Source organism: Sturnus vulgaris, chromosome Z (genome assembly GCF_052056855.1).
Source record: "Sturnus vulgaris isolate bStuVul1 chromosome Z, bStuVul1.hap1, whole genome shotgun sequence".
Taxonomy (NCBI): Eukaryota; Metazoa; Chordata; class Aves; order Passeriformes; family Sturnidae; genus Sturnus; species Sturnus vulgaris.
This window is the reverse complement of record NC_142283.1, coordinates 5382514-5404690: the sequence shown is the minus strand read 5'-3', so window position 1 is coordinate 5404690 and position 22177 is coordinate 5382514. Positions and strand designations below refer to the sequence as shown.

Below are 22177 nucleotides of genomic sequence, written 5' to 3'. Positions count from 1 at the left end.
GCACCCAAAGGCATCACCCACCCCCTGCTACTCTACAGTGGAAAGGCAAGAAGGGCAGAAACCACCAGTTTGGTGACTGCACTGGTAATTGCTGTTTCACTCACTTGATTTTGTACAGCCTCAAGCATGGGATTATGTTTCTCTCTGATCATTTTTGTTTCTTCCTCCAGCCTCTTCACTCTTGCCTTCATCCTAGCCTCAGTTTCCTGCAGCTCTGTGTGCAGCTCATCCTTGAGGTTCCGTAAAAAGCAAGAGAAATATTTCTTGAATGGAGGGTCTGCCACTCTTGCACTCACCGGGTTTTGTTGATTGTCTCTCTGCTGATGGAGATTCATCTCCTCCTGGATGCTTCTCTTGTCCTCCTTGTTCCTCCTCTTTACTGCCATGGTGGTAATCTGAGCTTCGGGCAGCTCTCCTTGTGGCTCTATCTTGATGTTCTGTACACACAAATGCAGAGCAAATCACAGGGAGCTGCCACCAGGCTCAGCTTTTTCCTCTTTCAGCCTCAAAATCAAATTCATTCCGCCACTTCTTTCTGTTTTCATACCCACCTCTGCTTCCATTGTAACCCTCCCGTCCCTGATCTCTGCAGATTACAAGGCTCTGTGCTTCCAGTGCCTGTGGCACTCCTGGCCTCCTCAGTCCCAAGAGCTCTGTTTTATGTCCTTGTTCCTGCCCTTCACTCTGTCACCTGCTTGAGCCAGACTTACCTGGACATTCTCCTCTAGCTCTTCCACCTGCTGCCTGAGCTGCTCTTCCTGCTCTCGGGCTGGGCACAGCTCTCCCTGAGTCTGCCCTGGCACCTCTGATAAAGCAATCTGCTCATGCTCTTGCTCCAGAAGGGCCTGCACAGAAAGCAAGAGAAGGTGGGTTTCAACTTCCCATACAACATTTGTGGGCCAAGTCTCTGAGACTGATGGGCTCACACGTTCCCAAAGCACTGTGCTGCTGCTCCCCTGGCTCATTCCCTGCCCATGGGGAGGCACAGATTCCAAAGTGACACTGGCAGTACAGTCAGGGTCCATCTGGGACTGAAGCTCCAACAGCCTCTCAGGCAGCTGACAGGGAAGGTGTGGCATTTCTCAAGGCTCTGCTGAGGGCCTCCCTCCACTTCTGCTCTGTCCCCTTTGTCTTTCCATGGTGACTGACACCCAGCCCTGTCCCACAGCTCCATCCTGGCTCTGCAGGTGGCTTCCAGTGTGGGCTCACTCCTTGTGACAGACACTTCTGGAGTTCATGTTCTCTTCAGGCCTGCACCACCATTCCTGCCTTTCTGACATCTACTCTCTTGTTAGAAATCCTGCTCAATCAGGAGAGAAGGATGCATGCACAGATCCTCTGATGGAGGTCAGAGAGCTTCCACAGCCACCTCAGTATATGGAGGAGGATCAAGGTGTTTATTCTTCCTCTCTTGTCAACTGAGAATTCAGACCAGTAGTAAAGGAGACCCTCATAAGGCCCCATCAACAAATGAACTTAGACACCATTAGAGATGCCAGTGAAGAAAATCATGTGTCATGTAATGCATGTATGACAAGAGTTGCCAAACACCCCCAAAACCATGGAATTTTTCTATGTCACTAGGACAGGGAGAATTTAAAGAATAAACTGGGATTGCAGGGCAGAAGAGGCCGGAGAAGGAAAACATCACTGAGGAGAAAAAACCAACCATTTCTGGAGGGGAAACTGCCTGCTCGGGATCAGTTGAAACAACATGTCTCTGCTCTTCTCCCCCTGAAGGGATGCCTGTAGGGGAGATTTGCAACTCCAACTGCCTCTGACCAGAGCCAGGAAGAATCAATTATGGAAATATTACATAGGTAGATTGATAGCTAGACAGATAGATAGATCTCATTTATGTAATTTCTCTTACTATAATTTCTGTTATGACACACATCAACACCAATGCAACCAATGCCCCCATCAGCAGCAATCCTGAACTTGCTCGCCTGTTGCATCAATAAACCAAACTCCTGGGGAATCTGGAGCATGTACGTCATTATGGAATGAGATCAAACCCAAAGAACTGCACTGGGAACTGCACTCTTTCTGCATCTGGGTTAGGGCAAGTTCTTCTCTTTGTCACAACCACACTGATGGTGCCAAAGTGGCTGTAATCAGAAATTAAGCCCAGCCCCTCCCAGCTCATTTGATCTCTGAGAACCAGCCAGAATTCAAGGTTTTGATTTCCTGCTAAATTCCCAAATCTAGTCCTGATTGTATTACTGGACAATTGCTGATCCCCAAGGCTGCCAAAAGATAAGGGTGGTGGTAACATGAAAGTGATGTGCAAGATCAAACTGGCTGGCCTGGCATCAGAAAATCTCCTTGTGCTCCAACGTCCCTGCCCCAAACTACATCGTCTTGTGCAGGAAATCTTGAGCAAAAGCACCTTTGCTTGCTAGAGGAAGAAAATAAACAGGTCTTCACCTTCTAGCAGACCAACAACTCAACAAACCCAATGATCAAATTGTCACCTACTCCAGCGTCTAAAGCATCTGGATGCACTGAGGGGATCCTTGGCACAGAAGCGGCCCTTGTGGGGAGCACTGTCACCTAGGCAGTCATGGAAGTGTGCCTAGAAGGTCCCTCATGAGTCTCCCTTTCCCCAGGCTGTAGCTCCCTCAGCACCTCCTCACTGGCCTTGTGCTCCCACCCCTCCCCAGCTCCCGTGCCCTTCTGCGCACACGCTCCAGCCCCTCAAGCTCTTTCTGCTTCACAGCTGCCCACATGTGGACACAGCACTCCAGCTGCCGCTGCAGCCCTGCCCAGCACAGGCCACAGCTCACTGCCCTGCTCCTGCTGCCCCACGATTGCTGACACAGGCCAGCACGGCCTTGGCCTTCTTGGCCACCTGGGCACACGCTGCCGCATCTTCAGCTGCTCTTGACAGGCACTCGTGCCTCCTTTTCTCCACCTTCCACATTTGACTTCAGATGCAGCATCCGGAATTCCAAGATACCTCTCGTCTTCTTAGCAACACAGGACAGCAGTCCAAGTCTTTCAACTCTTCCCCCTCTGCAGGCACCAATGGCATTTTCATATGCAGTTATCAAGAATAGAATAGACCACACAATAGAAAGCATCAACAGACGCATGTAGCCTCTGGCTTTTGCCCCAGCAATGGGTCCACAACTCTGCAGTTTTTGTCTTTTGCCACACGGGACATGTGCAGGCCCATAAGGATCCATGGACAACACAATCATCTCTTTGCAGCTTCTCTAAAATAAGCCAGCTCACACTGCACTCTGCTACTGACCACTCTGCCTGAAGAGGCAAAAGAGCAACCTGGCAACAAAGGCACCAAATCTCTGACTGCCACCTGCCACTCCACAACGTGTCTCTGAAATACCGCCACATAAGCAGACTCAAGAAGCTCGTGGCGACAAAGCGCCCCAAAGAGCCTGTGAGGTCAGATCAAGCATTTCTGTGCCTCTTGCTCCTCGGCCACCCTGTGGAGTGGCACAGGTCTCTCCAGACCGCCGTGTCCCCTACGTATCCAACGTGGCTGAGCTCAGTGCCTTGGACATGCTCCCTCCTCTGGGGCTGGGGAGCCTTCATGCTTCACGCCGGCCCCTAGCAGAATCCCAGCAAGCTGGGGCCTAAAGACGACACAGCAAAGCCCATTCTCCAGCTCTCACTGCTTTGCAGGGCAATTCCTAACTCCCCACAGGACTGCAGCACTCAGCAACCTGAGCCACCAACAGCAGGTCCTGGCTGGACAGAAACTTGCAGCTCTGTCTTGCACTAAAGACAGCAGCAGCCACAACTGGCACTTACCGGCTCGCAATATTCAGCTTCTGCTGTGACCACACTTGCAGGTTTGTGGCCGTTTTGCTCGTCTTTGGCCTCATCTCCAGGAGCAGAGGGAGCCAGAGGAGACTCGGCTCTTGGCTCAGGGTTCTGTGAAGAGAGAGAGAAGCATGAGGGACAGGCCATTACCTATCATTTATATACTTAATTCTGTGCAGCTCTACAACCTGATCTACAAAGACAAAATCATCAACTGTCATCACAGTGCAATTCTAAGTCTCTCTGACTAAATTCAAATGGGCTGGTTCAACAGAACTGCATATGGCTCTGAATTCAATATTCCACCCTGGTTACTATCAGCAAGCAACAGTCTCTCTGAAAACTGAGCTTTCAGTTCTTTAAAGCTGTGACATGGAAAATTAGGAAATAGCCAGTAATGCCTTTGCTATTGCTGCTTCAGACATGGAAATGGTTTTTTTTACAGCTCACCCAGTTGGCCCTCCACCCTCTACTGCCACAGGCCAAGCTCACTGCTTTCTCCTCGTTTCTTACACAACACCAACATCAAATGTTCCTTTCTCACTCACCTCCCATTGGGCACCTCTGAATACACGTCTCAGGTGACCTGTAGTGAGCAAGGAAAATGAAGCAGATTCCTTGAGACAACTGCCTGGGCTGATCAATCCCACAAAACAAGGCAACCCTAATACAGAGCATTTTCTGTTTCACTACAGGGGACCAGGATACACAGCTCTTGTGCACTGCCAGCAAAAGAACAGGACAATATTCTTGGCTGTGACTGCGCTTTGGCCTGTTTTGCCAGCAAATTCATACAAATTGGATCACTATAATGAAAATAGTTCTTTAACACTCAATGCTCCTTTTCTGCCCGACACATAAGGCAGCCTTTTTTATCTTCTCCTTCAGACAATGGTTTTTTAAATTGGTTCCATGCACTAATTCTCACTAACTTGCTGGAAAGACTTGCCCAGAAAAGCTTCCTCAAGATCCCTCTGAGCTGTGGAAGTTCCAGTGGCAGTGAAACAGCACAGCATCAGCTCCAGGGTTCGGGAGCAGACACTCATTGCTTTGCAGTTTGCACTTCATTGTAAAGGGAATCACTATTTTAACACTCCAGAAAGGGTCAAGTTAGGCAGGCAAATCCTTTCACGACAAAATTTAGAATAAAGAAGCTTTCTCTGAATTCTTGGAAGAGCTGCAGAAATTTTAGAAGGCTTTCTGAGAAGGCCTCCCAGTTTGCATTTTCAAAGTTGTCCCGCTTGATCCAGCAAAGTGAGGAAATGTCAGACTCTGCTGCCACAGACTCTCCCGTGGAGGGAATTCAACCCCTGTAGGTTCCCGTGCAAATGCTGCCCACAGACCCCTGGCTACAGAAACCCTGTTTTTAGCGGAATGTGTTGACAGGAGCTTTCCCAAAGCAGTGGCATCCCAATGCTCTTTCTGTTTCAAAATCAACTCAATTACTAAGAAAGAGCAGGAAGATACACAAAAGCCAGGTTAGGTTACACTCAAGGGAAATCTCTACTTACGTGCCAGGTGTGTCAGGTAATAGCCGGAATAACCAATGCCATAAACAGTGCAAACTGCAGCAGCGAGTTGCTCCATGACTGTAGCACTGCTGTGCAAGTTTGCAGACTGTGCTGCAATGCAAGAAAAAACAAGGCTCCTGTCACTGTGCAGCTGCCCACTGACAGACGCCTCAAGCAGGAGGATGCTCCTGCACTGAGCAAGCCCAAGAGCTGCTCTGACACTGAGGCCTTCCGTGCCCCAAGGCAACCTTCTGATGTCACCACTACAACGTGGCAACCATGCCCTGACATCACAAAGCAAACGTTCTGCATTGGGCTCTGAATTTATGCAAAGCAGCCCAACCTTCCTTACATCAAACATAAAATAGCCGGGGAAGTTCTCTGTCACAAAGTAGCACAAACTCCCCTGGTGGGCCAAACCCTGTTGTTCAAGGGATCCAAGAGTAACTCCAAGAGTGCCCCAAGCACCTACAGCCTGTACCCCAACTCAGCACTCAGATGGGACCAAAGCAAAGGAAACCAGACCAATAAAATTTCCATAAGCATTGGACAGAACTAGGAGAGAAGGCACTGTTGGCATAAGAGCTGAAATAAATCCTAGCAAAGTTCTCCACAGATTTGCACATATATTGGACATGCATTCCAGCTACCTTCTTAACAGCACCACTCTCTTATTCTCAAGGCAAAGACAGCCACTTGCATACAATAATCACTGAAATGGCTAATACAGGATTAAGCACTGAGAACACACTGAGAGAACACAAATTGCCTGCCAAAACCCTCCTGCTCCTTTCCAAATCAGTTGACTATTCAAGCACAACCCTCGGGCACATCCCCATATTCCCTCTCTCCCAGCAGCTCAGAGCTGCATTGCACAGTGCTTGCTGTGCTGCAGAGAGCACAAAGCAGGCTGGCCTGGTGCCCCTGAATATTTCTGCAAAGCACTCTGCATTTCACACCTTTGCTGTGGCTCCGTGCACAAGTCCAGGATTGCAGGCGCTTCCTCGCAGGGCTGTGTGAGGCACTGTCTCCTGCAGCTGTGACCTGACAAGCTGTCCCTGCCTCCCGCTGGCCTCGGTTCCCCTGGCACAAGTGCCGTGCCTGAAGGACGCTGCCCTGTGCTGGAGCCTGCGGAGCAGCCCGGCTCCCTGCCCCTGTGCCCAGAGTGCTGCACACACTGCTGACCTTGCCCAGGAGTTACAGGGCAGCCGGCCCAAGAGGGGCAATGCTCAGCCAGGGCACCAGCCCTGGGCTGCTCTTTGCCTTTCTCTCCTGCTGGCCACACTCCAGGGGGCCAATGCCACCAGTCTGTGCTGTGCCCAGCACGGCTGCGCTTCCCCTGGGGCCCAGCCAGCTGCCAGCTTGGCTCTGAGAGCAGAGGATTCGCCCGGTGCCAGGAGGAGGCACCCAGGGCCGGGCTGCTGCCTCTTGCAGCTCCAAGGGCCTCCTTCCAGCCTGCCTCTGCCCAGGCTCAGGCTGCTCCGGGCTCTGCCAGGGCTCTGCTGGGGCTCCACCCTGGGCAAGGCTGGGCTCACTCTCCCCTCACAGTCACTGACAGCTCTGCACCACATCCTGGAGACCTTTCAGAGCAGCCTCACTGATCTTTCTGCTTTCTCAGTTGAGCCAAACTCTCCTCCAGCCAAAGAGATTGCACTTAGGGATGCAAATCCAAGTGGCAGGAAAGCAAATGCTCTTGAGTCACAGCTGAAGGCTGTCACCGTTGAGATTTAAAAGATACGACACTCCGTAGTTCACACAGCAACAGCCAATATTACCGAGTGCAGTTCCTCTTTAGAAGATGTTAAAAACCCTCCGTGGCTGGTCTCCTAATTGGCTGAATTTGGTTACCACCCAGCTCATTGGCCAGTAGCTCCCTGTGTCCGTGCTTGCCAGGGATTGCTGGCATTGTTTGAATTTAAATGTCCCAGCTTTCAAATGCCTTCCTCCTAGGGATGTTGACCTCTTTTCCCTAATGGCATAGACTGGTGGAATTCTAATGAGGGTATCTATGACTGTGAAGCCTCCAGGCCAGATTTTAGCCATCATAGAAGGTCTGCATCTGCATGGGATGGCTTGGCTGCCCCCTCTTCCTTTGGTTTTGCCTGCAAATGCCATTGCCTTTTCTGCCTCAAATAGAAGCACCGTGGCTGGGCAAAAACAAGCCAGTGGGCCATATTCCAAAGGCAGTGTGATCTGGAGAGGATAAACGAAGAAGAGCCTTCCCTACTCAGAAACCATGCCAAAGAAGCCATAAGTGTGACTTAGCAGCATTAAAAAACAACTGGCAATCCAGAAGGAAATGTTGTCTTTTCTGAAAGACTCAAAAGGAGGGGAATCTTCCAAATGAGTTGCACTTTGAGAAACTTTATTTATTTATTAACCTATTCTGTAATCCGACTCTGTAATCATAATCTACAATTCTACTCAACAGTCCTATTCAATGCTGGTTGCAAGGTATTGTTTCAATGTGATTTTTAAATTCTTGTCTCCTTCTTCTTCTTCCTCTTCATTGAAATGATGAGTGGTGCCAGGCACTGGCTTGGTGACACTGGCTTGGCTGATGTTACAAATGGATGCTGTCCATAGGGAAAAAAAAAACAAAAAACAAACAATGAATCATGACTTTCAAGGCTCAGTGCTTCACAGGCTCAGTCAGGATTGCTCTGGTTCACAGAAAGATGCAGAAAGAGAACCAACAGGGCCATCTGCACCTCAACCTTCATGTGCAGGACCTTGCCATCACAGACAAACCTGGCCCAGAATCCCACCCATCTCTTTATTCTGGTGTCTTCATCTTGCTGGGGACTTTGCCCTGGAAATGGTGCTTTCTATCCTTGGGGTTTCTTCCTATCAGGAAACTCCAAAGGCTCACATGGGTGCCTCTCTTTGAAAGACAGGCATCACGCTAATTTCCACAGGGGGACACAGCAGTGTCTACCTTTCCATGCCCTGCCCCTCCTGTGCTGGATGGCACCTTCCTTCCTTCCTTGCCAGCAGGGACAGCCGAGTGGCACTGGGTCCTGCAGTTCCCTCTCTGCCACACAAGCTGGCAGTAACCCTGGGGCAGGTCCTGTCTGCTTGACCATGCCAGGCAGCAGATGGGGCTGGGACAAGTCCCTCTCAGCTGTCCCTGTTTGTGTGGCAGAAACCTCTAAGAGTGGGGTGGGGGCACAAACCAGGGCCCCTCAGAGGCTCACAGTGAGCCTGCCACAGCCCCTCCTTCCCACAGCCAAATCTCTGAGTGCTCAGCCAGGACTGGCTTCCTTGGGTTCTTCCATCACCATTTCACACCTCTGGATCCAGCATTGCTCTACTACAATTCTTTTGCCATTAGATAAAACTGTCCACACCACCAAATTACAAAACTGGGCGACAGAAACCGTCAGAGAACAGACAGAGCACTTCTCCTCTGAGGACAGACAGGGAGACCTGCAGTTATTTAGCTTGGCGAAAAATAGCTCCCAGGGAGACTTTATTGACACTTGCCAAAACTTCAGTGGGGCTTCTGAGGGAGTGTGGGACACCTTTTTAATTATGTCCAGTTGCAGTAGCAAGTGGGCTAACATTTTTAACCAAAAAGGGGATTGAGTCAGAGTAGATCTAAGGAAGAACTTGTTTACTAGGAGCACGGTGCAACAGTGGCACAAGTTGCCTTGAGAGCTGGTAGTTGCCCATGCCTGGAACCATCCCAGATCAGGTGGGACAGGGCTCTGAGCAACCTGATCTCCTTCAAGGTGTCCCTGCTCATTGCAGGCCACTTGGACCAGATGACCTTCATAGCACCCTGCCAGCCCAGCCCAGTCTAGGATTCCTCACCATTTTCAATTGAAAAGCACAAGATTGGAGGTGAGGAGGAAGAGGGGCCTGATCTGATGCCTTGGCCTCCAGTGGAGGAGGAGCCCATCCCTCAGACACTCTTTCACCTGCAGCCCCTTTGCATTTTACCTGCAGGAGCTCCTTGGCAGACCAGCGCCGAGCCTCGTCTGTCTGCAGGCAGCAGCTCAGGAAGTCCCGCAGCAAAGGCGAGAAGAGGTTGGGCTGCCGCAGCTTTGGTCTCCCTCCTGTGGCTATCAGGAGTTGAGGCTGGAGAAGAAGGAAACACGAGGCTCAGCCTGCTCCTTTCACATCTCTCACTGCTCTCCCAGATGCCATTGTTTAACCTGCACTCTGCACTGGCAGTTTCTGCCCTGGCAGAGAGGCTGAGATGACTTTGCTGTACCAACAAAACACTGAAAGCCCAAAGCAGCCACAGCTTTTCCAACATGCAGGGGATCTCACCTTGGCAGCTGATCTCATTACTGACCTAGTTAGTGGGAACTACATCAGCAAAAGCACATTTGGTTCCCTGAGGGTTCACATGAGCTTAACAGGCATTTTGGTAGAGGGACTTGGCTATATGAACTAACTCTACAATTTCCAAGAATTATTACAGGAAGGGCATCACTGAAGTGCTTGCTGGTCCCTTATGCAAAGCTGCTATAAACCAAAACTCATCAAGCTTTTTGTCCCGTTCTTGAAAAGAATGGTAATTGGAAGAAAAGAAAGGAAATCCACCAGGTATTCCTCAGGTAAGAAAACGAACAGTTGGAATTTCATATTCAACACAGACACATAAAGATGCATGCACCAAGTATTGGGATGAAAATGCCTGTTTGGGCACACAAAGAGGAAACGCCTGCAGCTCTGTTTCTCAGCAGTCTGCAAGTTTCAGCTTCTTTATGTGGCAAAAGGAAACCTTTTCATGGATGTGATGGGTTGACTTGGGAAGCACAAACTCAGAAGTTCTCTCTGAGGGAGCTTCCTCTGTGGGGGTTGGGACCCCTTCAACAGCCCATGGGAGAAAGTTAGTTCACTCCTTGAAAACACATGTCAAAGGAGGTAATCCGGAACTTGTTTTTTTGTCTTTCCTGTAGCTGAGCAGGTGACACCAACCCGAGCTTCCCCCCTGCCCCCCATGCCGGGGGGAGGCTCGGGAGGCCGCTTGGGCCCCGTTTGCAAACGAGGGGAGCCGATGGCCGGGAGGAGGAGAGGCTCCTTGATGAGACCTTCACGGCTTCCTCCTCCACGGGCCCGCGGCTCTGAGGGGGGCCCGGCTCCTGCTGCTGGCTCGGAGCAGTTTCTGAAGGGCCAGGCCTGCCCAGCCCCCGCACGGCCTGGGGGAGGCAGCCGGGCCTGTCTGGGAGCAGGGGTGGCCATGGGCAGGGTGGGGCTGCAGCCCAGCCCCAGAAAGGCTGAGTGACACCTCAGCCACCCTCACCCAGCACGGCCTGGGCCTGGCCCAACTCTTGGAGTTGTGTTAAACTTTAACTCTTTACTACTCAGATAAGATTTGAGAAACCTCCGGCCTTCCTTTGAATATGAAAGAGAATAAGAAGATTTCTGAAGTCAGTGAAGCAAGAGCTAAGGTTTTTTAGATGGAAGAAGAATGAGGAGATGCTGTCAAGATGGCTGAAAATCTTTTTGTAAGATTATAACGATGAACTGATGTACTGAATATCCCTATAAACCATGGAGAAAGACATGGGGGGATGGAGATGTTCCATTTGATAGATGATTTGACCAAAAAGTACCTGTGTTAAGAATCTTTTGCCTCGAGGAAAGAAGGGGATCTCGGTTTTCTGAGGATGAAGCATGAATAGAAAGAAAAGAAATGGAGAGACCCTTTGCTGTGGAACATTTCATTCTTAAAAGTAATACCCCATGAAATAAACATGGCCCACATCTACAGCTTTGGGAAGGCTGTGGAGTTGGGAGGAGCGTCACGATTGCAGGTCAGGGCGGATGCAAATTGTGAAAATGAAACCACGAGAGGACTGTTTTCTTCCTTCTTGTGGAAAAATCCCTACAGCTTCAACAAGAGGAGGCTTCTTTCTCTGGAAGTGAACTGAAAAAGACTAAATTGGGAACTGACCGAAGTAGTTGTTTTATGTTTGTTTTGTTGTTATGAAGGTTGGGAGAGGGAAGGAAGGAGTGGTATGGAAAAAATCTTATTCTGAATTTGGTTTTTTCCCCCCCTTTGTTTGTATAGTTAATAATTTTTTTTATATACTCTTAAGTTTTAGGCCTGCCTTGCTCTTTTGCTTCTGGTTCTGTCTCACAACAGAAAAATGAGTTTATTTAAATTAGTAAATCAAAATGAAGACAGTGTGTTTGGTTGGTTGGTTGGTTGGTTGGTATTTAAGGAAATGATATCAGCCTTTTACTATTTTACGGTAACAGAATTATCTTACGGTCCATCAACATTTAGCTCATATTTATTCACTTAACTGAATCTTCAGGGTTATAGTTATCACTATAGTGGTCACAAATACTGCACTGAGAACTAAATTTGGGTTTTTTCTTCCAGTTTCTGAATACCTGTAGTAATGATAAAAATCCTGTACTAATGATAAAAATGTCCTGCAGGTACCTATATATATATATATATATATATATATATATATATATATATATAAAATATATATATATGTACCTATATTATATATATAATAATAATAGATTTCTTTGCTGTGAGTGTACATAACATTTTGAAGTTATTCACCAGGGACTGTGTCATCAACTGTTTTCCAGTGGGAAAAAATCCTGCTCTCTTCAACAGTAGCTGAGAGATTATATCTCTTAAAATGAACATTGAGACATTCAATTAGAAGGAAGAGAAAAATGACTGTTTTGAGGAAATTATTTATGTAATTGTTTATCTTAGACATCTGAAGCAGAATGTCAGCAGCTAACAGATGCTAATAAAAATGGAAATCATCTGAAATAAGCCAGTCAAGACATAACCAAATAACCAACCAACCAATCAAGCAAGCAAAGAACCCACAAATAGACGAACTGAAGACACTGAGATATCTGAAGCTGTTTTCAGAGCATTGCCAGCTGTTCCTGTCTAGTTGGTGGCCTCTGGTGACCCTTCCAGGTCTGTCTCCACGGCTATGGCTGCTCCTGCTTCTCAGAATTAATTTTGATTTCTTATTTTAGGCAGGGTTTCTGATCTGCTGATCCTCACTCCGTTTGATTTCTGCTTTGTCCTAATCCATCTCTCTCTCATTGAGGGGAGGGACCTTGCACAGGCAGCTGTGTCAAAAGCCTTACAGGATTCCAGGTAAGTCAGCAGGCAGCTTGGACACATCTTCCAGGATAACCATGCGGTGCACAGCACCCACTTTCCCAGAAGCTCTTCCACCATCACGGCTGCAGCAGGATTTCCTGTGTGAGGAAATGCTGCCAAAATGGTCCTGGGGCTCCAGGGTCCCTCAGTGGTGGGCTGTGGGCATCAAGCAAAGACATTAGAAAGGGGAGAAAGCAGAACCTAGGGACTTTTTCAGAGAAAGAGAATTTATTTACTTTTTCTTGGCTAAAGGGTTCCTGGAGTCTCACTCGTGCCACCATCAGGGTGGGCTCTTTCTGGGCTAAAGAGAATCCTGGGATCTGGGGGCTCTCCTCTTTTGGGTGTGCTGGGAATCCCTGAGACAGTGGTCCCTGCCCTGGCCAGGAGCAGAGGGGCTGCAGATGCTGCCCTGGGCAGACGGATCTGCCACTGCTGCCTGCTCTGGCTCCTCTCAGAGTGGGGCTTGTCCCACTCTGCAGGGTCAGGTATGGGCTGGGGACAGCTGTGACTCCCTTGGAGGCCAGCTGTGACATTCCAGCTTCCTGCTCCATGTTGAAGCTTGCAGGGCCAGTGGCAGGAGTCCTCTCCTGGCAGCTAGAGCAGCTGGAGATGCTGGAGCTGGTGCTGGCCACAGGCCCGTTGTCCTCTGCCGTGATGGAAGTGCAGCAGGCTCGGGGCCTACTCGCGCAATGGCGCTGACGGTGCCGTGCACCAGGCTGAGGAGAGGCTGCAGCGCCTCCACCAAGGCCTCTGCATGCGGACCACGGGCACAAAGGCTGTGCAGGATGGAGGCCTCTGCAGCCTCTGCCCTCCACCCATAGATTTCTGCCAGCCTCTGGCACAGCCAGGGCCGCACAGGATCCAGGAGGTGCTGCTGTTGTTGGAACAGTCTTGCCCACACCTCGGGCAGCAGGCCGGCCACAGGCTCTGATCCTGCATCCCCCTGCTCAGCTGGGGACAGTGTTCCCTGTGGAGAAGATGGAGGAGACATGACAGGGCCATGGGGGCTATTTTCTGCAAGGTGGAGGGGAGCTCTCCCTGCCTGGCTGTTGGTCTCTGGTGACTCTGCATGGGGAGCTGATGGGAAATTGTATGTAATCCTGTCCACCCCGCTCAGAAAACCTGACACGCTCTAGTGGATTGCTGCAGAGTGGGCACGAGGGATTTCTCTTTGCCCACTGCTGGATACAGCCCAGGCAGAACTGGTGGTCACACAGCAGAAGCCATGTCATTCTGAGTGTCCTGGCAGATGGGGCAGCTCCACTCTGTCCCCATGGCTTGGCAAGGGTCTTTTTCTCCTATCTCTGGAAGCAAGGCTTCTCTCTCTCTGTTCAAGCCTCTCACCAGATCACAGCTTCTCAGCATCCACACACTCCAGCATGAGAACCTTTTTCTCATGGGCTGCAGGTGAATTCTGCATCCCCTCCCCCACCTAATGAATTACAGAGAAATTGTTTGTTGTATTATATTCCTCACCACGGCTTGCGGGAGAATTTCAGCTCGGACGCTCAGAGCGCCTTCTCTTCCCCGCCCTCTTTTGCACTGACCTTAGTGTCACCATGTTGCTCTTTTCACGTGTTTCCACCTTTTCCTTTTCTCAGGAAAGAATTTCCTTTTTTCAGGAGAGAATTGGTGTTCGTAAGTTCATTTGTTCTCAAGTTCTATCAATTGAAACAGCTTTTAAAGATTTCTGCAGAACTGTAAGGTTGATCTTGTCCAGGCTCCACATCGGGGAATCACTCGTCATGCTTCTGGCTGTTGGTCACATCATCACCACAGGCATGGCACAAGCTTTCACCAGCTTTTTTTTACCCGCTTTTCTAAGTGGCTTAGCAGTGTGCCTATTCTCAGAGCAAGGCAGTGATTGGTGTTACCAGGCAGGGAGAAAGATTTTAACAGCTCCTCACAGAAATATCACTTCCATGGCTAGCTTCTTCCCCCCCTCACCAAAAACTAACCCCTGCAAAACCAACAAAACTGGACACTAGTGCTCCTGGGGCTGGGGAACTTGGAAGCTTGGAGAAAACTTGACAAACTTGTGTGGAGATATTTAAAAATCTAACATGGCTTCATACCTAGACACACAGCTAAGGGCCAGATATTTATCTATTCTTTTTAACTGAGAAAGAAGTCACAGGTGATGAGTCTCTATACCACATTTGTGGGGTCCTGCCTTGGAGCTCCCAATTTTGATGGAAGTTACTTGCCCCCACTGGCTTCCTCCTCCTGCCACCTTCTACATCTTCCCACATTCTTTTGTAACTTTCTCCTTCTCTTTCCTTATGACCATCCCAACCCTATCTCTGTGGCTCACAGATGTGCCCAGAGGAGCTCCAGGGTTGAGGCACAGGCCCCACATGTTTTTTTGAGACAGTGAAGCAGCAGGCTGAGCTGTGTGCAGCAGGTTTGGTACAGGGACAGGCATTCTTGGATTTAGTCAGAAGCATCAGTGGCCACAGGTCTGATTTCCTTTGGTTTAGTCCCATCTCAGTGGTCAGTTGCAGTACAGGCTGTAGGTGCTTGGGGCACTGCAACGTATGAACGATACACAGTCCCCAGACATGGCATATCCAGAAATATTTATTAGAAGAGTATACAGCTTGTGTAATATTTTCACTATCTGGATAGAATAGCGTGAGCCTGGATGGCCAATAACATAAATGTTCAGATGTCTGCTAACCAATAATATACATGATTGATTCCCTATTAGCAACATCAAGTATTTTTCCCTAAGACAAGTGCTTGTATAACAATTTCTGCAAACTACTGTGCTTCTGCTACTTGTTGCATTTTAGAAACTTTGTTACATCCATTATGTCTTCACTGAATAGCTTTCTTTGCACTCTTCTTACAAATTCTCTTTGTTTTCTGTCTCCAAGTTATTCTTGGATCCCTTGAACAACAGGGTTTGGCCCACCAGGCGAGTTTGTGCTACTTTGTGACAGAGGAGAACTTCCCCGGCTAATTTGTGTTTGCTGTAAGGAATGTTGGGCTGCTTTGCATACATTCACAGACTAATGCAGAACGTTTGCTTTGTGATGTCAGGGCATGGTTGCCACGTTGTTGTGGTGACATCAGAAGGTTGCCTTGGGGCACGGAAGGCCTCAGTGTCAGAGCCGCCCTTGGGCGTGCTCAGCGCAGGAGCATCCTCCTGTTCATCTGAGGGCAACTGCGCAATGACAAGAGACTTGTTTTCTCTTGTGTTCCAAACTTGCACAGCAGTGCTACAATGATTGAGGATCTGATCGAGGCAGTCTGCACAGTTTATGGACTTATTTATTCTGGATATTACCTGACTAACCTGGCATGTAAGTAGAGATTTTCCTTGGGTGTAACCTAACCTGGCTTTTGTATGTCTTCCTGCTCTTTCTTAGTGATTTGGTTGATTTTGAAACAGAAAGAGCATTGGGATGCCACTGATTTGGGAAAGCTCCTGCCAACATATTCAGCTAAAAATGGGATGTCTGTAGCCAGGGGTCTGTGGGCAGCATTTCCAAGGGAACCAGCAGGGGTTGCATTCCCTCCATGGAAAAGTCTGTGGCAGCAGAGTCTGACATTTCCTCAGTTTGCTGGGTCAAGCAGGACAACTTTGAAAATGCAAACTGGGAGGCTATCTCAGAAAGCCTTCTAAAAATGTTATTTTTCTCTCTAATTTTCTCAAAGAATCTGCTTCATTTTACTTGCCCACTACAGGTCACCTGACACATGTATTCCGAGGTGCCGATCCTGAGGTGAGTGAGAAAGGAACCTTTGATGTTTCTAGTGTTTAAGAATTGTGAAGGAAGCTGTGAGCTTGGCCTGTGGCATTAGGGTGAGGAGGGCTAGTTGGATAGGCTAAAAAAAAAATCCATTTCCATGTGTGCAGCAGCAATAACAAAGGCATTGCTGGCAATTTCCTAATTTTCCTAATTTTAGCTGAAACCCTGGTTTTGCAGAGAGAACATTGCTTGCTGATAGTAACCAGGGTGAAATATCTAATTCAGAGCAATTTTCAGTGCTGTTGAATCAGTCCATTTTAATTTAGTCAGAGTGACTTAGAATCCCATTGCTATGGTTTATCCTTAGTAGACCTGGTTCTAGAGCTGAACAAAAATAAGATTATAAATGATAGGTAATGGCCTGTCCCTCATGCTTCTCTCTCTCCACAGAGCACAGAACCCACAGCAGACTCCCCTCTGGCTCCTGCTGCTCCTGGAGAAGAGGACAAAGATGAGACCAAGGATGAGGAAAATGATCACAAGCCTCCAACTGTGGTCACAGCAGAAGCTGAATATCCCGAGACAGTAAGTGCCAGTTGTGGCTGCTGCTGTCTTTAGTGCAAGACAGAGCTGCAAGTTTCTGTCCAGCCAGCACTTGCTGTTGGTGGCTGAGGATGCTAAGTGCTGGCGTCCTGCCAGGACCTAGCAATTCCCCTGCCAGGCAGCGAGAGCTGGGAAATGGGCTTTGATCTGTCTTGTTGAGCCACCAAAGAGCTGGTGCCTCTAGGTGAGCATCTGGCTCCTTGCCCCAGTTAAGCTCTGTCTCTTGGCTTCTGCAGTGCTATGGCCAAAGGCACATGTGGTAGTGCTGGAGATCACAAGGTTTTGTTTGTTTGTTTTCCCTTTCTGGAAACCTGTGTTTGGCACCTGTGGAACTGGTCTGCAGTTTTCTTGAGTAATTCTTCGCTTCTACTGAGTCTTTTGGCCCACCTGTCTTTTGGCTTTTGATAAACTGTAAAGAGATGATGGTGTTGTCCACGAAGCTGTGGGGGGCATTCTTGTCCCTTGTGGCAAAAGAAACAAAAGAAACACTTCTGAACCCTTATTCTGAGACAAAAACTAGGAGAGGCAAGATTCTGTTGATATATTTTGTGGTGACGTCTGCAGTTTTGAAAGAGTCGGGTAAAGCTGTAAGTCCTTGACTGCTGTCTTGTCCTGCTGAGAACAAGAAAGAGATCTTGAAATTCCGGATGCTGTATCTTAGGTCAAATGTGCAACTTGGACAAAAGGAGCCAGGGGTGCCTGTCAACAGCAGCTGAAGATGAGGCAGCGTGTGCCCAGGTGGCCAAGAAGGCCACTGGGTACTAAGTGTAGATGTGTGTAGCACCAGAAAGTATAGTAGGAGAGAGATTATAATAGATCTATCTATCTATCTATCTATCTATCTATCTATCTATCTATCTATCTATCTATCTACCTATCTGTCTATCTATCTGAACCTTCCCAGCTGTGCACCTAGACAGTTGGGTGTGCAAAGCTTACCTAAAGGAATTCCTTCAGTGGGAGAGGAGAAGAGACACATTTTGTCCACAAAGTCTTAGTAGGCAGAAATTTCCCTTTCCAGAAATGGTTGGTTTTTTCCCCTCAGAGGCCTTCTCCTCCTCCAGCCTCTCCTGCCCTGAAACCCACTGTTTATCCTGGAAGTTTCTGCCTTTCCTAGAGAGGTGGAATAATCTTATGTTCCAGGTGAATTTAGTGACTTTGGTCATACGTACGTGAGATAATCCTCAGTTGACAAAGTAAGGAGAATAAACACCTTGGTCCTCCTCCATATAATACACTAAGGTGGCTGTGGAGGCTCTCTGACCTCCATCAGAGGATCTGTGCATGCATCCTTCTCTCCTGATTGAGCAGGATTTCTAACAAGAGAGTAGATGTCAGAAAGGCAGGAATGGTGGTGCAGGCCTGAAGAGAACATGAACTCCAGAAGTGTCTGTCACAAGGAGTGAGCCCACACTGGAAACCACCTGCAGAGCCAGGATGGAGCTGTGGGACGGGGCTGGGTGTCAGTCACCATGGAAAGACAAAGGGGACAGAGCAGAAGTGGAGGGAGGCCCTCAGCAGAGCCTTGAGAAATGCCACACCTTCCCTGTCAGCTGCCTGAGAGGCTGTTGGAGCTTCAGTCCCAGATGGACCCTGACTGTACTGCCAGTGTCACTTTGGAATCTGTGCCTCCCCATGGGCAGAGAATGAGCCAGGGGAGCAGCAGCACAGTGCTTTGGGAACGTGTGAGCCCATCAGTCTCAGAGACTTGGTCCACAAATGTTGTATGGGAAGTTGAAACCCATCTCCTCTTGCTTTCTGTGCAGGCCCTTCTGGAGCAAGAGCATGAGCAGATTGCTTTATCAGAGGTGCCAGGGCAGACTCAGGGAGAGCTGTGCCCAGCCCGAGAGCAGGAAGAGCAGCTCAGGCAGCAGGTGGAAGAGCTAGAGGAGAATGTCCAGGTAAGCCTGGCTCAAGCAGGTGACAGAGTGAAGGGCAGGAACAGGGACATAAAACAGAGCTCTTGGGACTGAGGAGGCCAGGAGTGCCACAGGCACTGGAAGCACAGAGCCTTGTAATCTGCAGAGATCAGGGATGGGAGGGTTACAATGGAAGCAGAGGTGGGTATGAAAACAGAAAGAAGTGGCGGAATGAATTTGATTTTGAGGCTGAAAGAGGAAAAAGCTGAGCCTGGTGGCAGCTCCCTGTGATTTGCTCTGCATTTGTGTGTACAGAACATCAAGATAGAGCCACAAGGAGAGCTGCCCAAACCTCAGATTGCCACCATGGCAGTGAAGAGGAGGAACAAGGAAGACATGAGAAGAATACAAGATCACTGGAATCTCCATCGTCAGAGGGGTGATCTACAAAACCAGGTAAGCGTAAGAGTGGGTGTCATTCCACGCAAGAAACTTTCTCTCTCTTGCCGTTTACAGAACTTCAGTGAGAAGCTGCACAGAGAGCTGCAGGAAACTCAGGCTATGCTCAAGGCAAGGGAGAAGAGGCTAGAGGAAGAAATGAAAATCGTCAAAGAGAAAATTAATCTCCTCCTTCAGGAACAAGAGGCTCTAGAAAAGACAGTGAGTGAAAGAGTGATAACCACTGCAGTCACCAAACTGGTGGTTTCTGCCCTTCTTTCTTTTCCTCTACAGAGCAGCAGAGGGTTGGGTGATGCCTCTGAGTGCCATCCTGCTTTGGTCTCTATCACAGCTGCTCTGAAGGACTTCCTGGGCTGCTGAATCTCAGCTGCTGCCCTGGATGTGGCTTACAGCACCTTCCTAAAGGCTTGCATTTGAAATGGGATCTCAGGCTAATTTCTGCCAGCCGCCTTTCTGACATAAACTCGTTTCTTCTCCCAGATCTACACGAGCTCTGACATGGAACCTGCTGCAGCAGCAATGTTGTTTAATGACACTCCCAGTCCCCAGCCTGAGAAGTGGAGCCTTTTCAACTCGTTTAGGTCCAGTGTGGCTGCAGCTGCTCAGAAACAGGAGCTTGAGGAGAAGTACCTGGAGCTACTGAGTAAGTCTGGTGTATTTCTTGTCTGAGGGACAGTGTGTTGTGTGCATGTGTCAGCATAGCTGTACCAAATGTTCCTCCTGAGTTTGGTGTTGGACTCCCCAGAGGAACTGCTGTGCTCTGAGGCAGCAAAAGAGCGTCCTGGGTGTTCCTGCTGCCTCTGAGGGCAGCTCAGACTGGCTTGGGGTTTTTAAAATTTGCTTTTGGAAGTTTTTTGGGTGTGATTTTCTTTTTGTGGGGTTGGTTTTTATTGTCCCCCATCCCAAAGGAGCTCTCCTGCTGCAGGTGTGTTACTGGTGTCATGGACTGTTATAAATACCACTACTACATCTACAGTTTGTTTTTATGAGAATACTACATTTTTGTCCTCCTCAAAGGAGAACTCCTTTGAAAGAACATCAAGTGACAGCACAAATAGAGAGCCAGATGCGTTTTTACTGTGCCCTCAAAGAGAAACAAGATACCTGTATAACGATCTGTATTTAATATCCTAGTTTTATGTTTATAAGGATATGTCCAAGAGAAACAGCTATGTGGTGTGATCAGATAAAACTGCACTGTAGGCATTTCTCAGGAGTGAGCCTCCAGCCCCTCTGCTATATATTCCTCAGATCCATGGCTCTTTTTCATACCTGATTCCCAGTCATTCCCATGTCTGTTCAAATCCTGCCCGTTGGCCCAACTCAGATCAGTCTCTAGTAAAACACATCAAGCCTTTTGTGATTCTGAAGCATAACTCAGTTAATCTGCTTCTCGACCATAACAGCTGCCAGTTCTGTGCTCTCACATAAGACCTGGTAGGGCTGAGAACAGAGCCCAGTTGATTCTGTGTCTACCATCACCTGTTGGGACAAGAAGGGCATTGATCTGCACCTCAGTGTGTCTGATCTCCAAGCCAATCCTGTTGTGTCCTGAATGGGGGCAGCAGATTGTAAGGGGCTCAAGCTGACTGTGGCTTCTTCCCATTGCTTGTCAGTGCTCCTACTTGGGCTTTGCCAGCCTTGTTGTTGTAGCTGCCCTGCCCCTGATGGCTGGTGTGACTGCAGAGGCCGGAGCCTTCCTTAGCTGGGAGAGTCTCGCTGCTACCTGGCTGCTGCAGAGCAGAGCTGCCCCGAGGCAGCAGCCCCTTGTCTGGGCTGGCTTCTGCATGGCAGGGCCTGGACTCACCAGAGGGTCACCATCTCCTCTGGGCAACTGTCGGTGTCACACCGGCGCCTGAGGAGCACTGCTGTCCTTGCCCACTCTGCCGCGCTGGGAAGATGGGGACATGTGCAGTGCTGAGAGGGCGAGCCCAACGGGAGTGACTGATCCACGCTGCCAGGGTGAAGACAAGCAGTGTGGTTCTTCGCATGGGGCACGGGCTAGGGCATCTTTGAGTTTAGCCTGCTCATAAAGGGTGAGGATCCTGATGCTGAAAGCCCCGTTGTGATTACCTATAGCATGAGCTGCTCTGGTTTACAAACAGAAAGGCATTCTTCTGGCAAACTGCTGCAAGGTGCAGAAAATGCCCTTTTCTCCTGTATCTCCCTGTGCATTGCTTCCTAGCAAGAGAGCTCTTCAAAGGACTGTCCAAAATCAGTCTCTGTGCTGGCCATCTGTGCTGCAGAGCTGCCTGTCTTGTTGCTGTTGTTATTGTTGTTGCTGTTGTCATTGTTGTCACCTAGCTGACCACAAAGGGCTCAGAGACCTAGACAGTGGGGTTGCCTTTTGTATTTCCTGGAAACTGGGATCTCTGCTTTCAAGTGAGCATCTTGCATTTTGTTCCTTCAGGGAAAATGGTGAATATGGGAAATCCTGTGATGAAATACACTGAACTGGAAAATATTGGCAGCGGGTGAGTCCAAACACAGTTACTTCTACATGCACGTGGGCCAGGTGATTTGCTGGTAGAATGTGTATCGAGTGTGAAGTCAGGCGAGCTGCAATCATATATTCATTTAGACAGTTGGGTTAAACTGCTCCACTTCTGAGTGCCAGTCAGAATTTTTAAGTGTGGTCAGAAGGTATGGTCAAAGATACTTCAATCTTCATTGTCAGAAAGAGCAACCTACTCCTATCATAGGGGCAACAGTGCCCCTATCATAGCTGTCAAAAAACAGTTCTCAGGAACATTTCTTTCCAAGAGTTTGCTGAAGGAAATACTCCATGGTCAGGATAAGAACTGCACAGTTTAGAAACTGAAACCCCAGATGGAAGAATAATCTCTCTTTTTGAGCTGAGGCAGTAAACAGCAACACTCCAGGAACAGACCCAGGGCTCATGCACTTGAGAGGAAAATGCAAGAGCTGCCTTCTGGCAGAGCCCTCCTACATCCTGCAGGTTTTAGGCACTGACAGCACAGATCTCCTGTCTGGCCTGGCTTTCACTCTAGGCTCTAAATGGCTTCTCTTTCTTTGCTTTGTTTTGTTTCTAGGACTTTTGGAGAGGTTTGTAGAGCATTTGACACTGCCACAGGAGAAGAGGTAAATGTCAACAGCCCCTGCAGACTCTGCTGCAGCTCTTGA

General features: G+C 48.8%; 2 protein-coding genes across 2 annotated transcripts in view; one reads left to right on the top strand and one right to left on the bottom strand.

The window, feature by feature from the left end:
• Positions 1-14666, bottom strand: part of LOC148219620 (uncharacterized) — a 22445-nt gene extending 7779 nt beyond the window's left edge. Inside the window, exons 1-7 of the mRNA XM_088156422.1 lie at positions 14622-14666; positions 13097-13381; positions 12399-12570; positions 5304-5414; positions 3781-3869; positions 711-845; positions 105-437 (exon numbers count right to left, since the gene is read on the bottom strand). Coding sequence (XP_088012548.1) covers positions 105-437; positions 711-845; positions 3781-3869; positions 5304-5414; positions 12399-12570; positions 13097-13381; positions 14622-14666 — 1170 coding nt within the window. The remainder of the gene's footprint in view (positions 1-104; positions 438-710; positions 846-3780; positions 3870-5303; positions 5415-12398; positions 12571-13096; positions 13382-14621) is intronic.
• LOC148219619 (uncharacterized) lies at positions 11830-22177 on the top strand. The gene is made up of 8 exons (XM_088156421.1): positions 11830-12408; positions 16108-16145; positions 16563-16697; positions 18482-18616; positions 18890-19234; positions 19514-19676; positions 21444-21507; positions 22087-22177. Exons 5-8 carry the CDS (start codon positions 18941-18943, stop codon positions 22175-22177), a joined length of 612 nt encoding a protein of 203 aa, XP_088012547.1. The 5' UTR covers positions 11830-12408; positions 16108-16145; positions 16563-16697; positions 18482-18616; positions 18890-18940.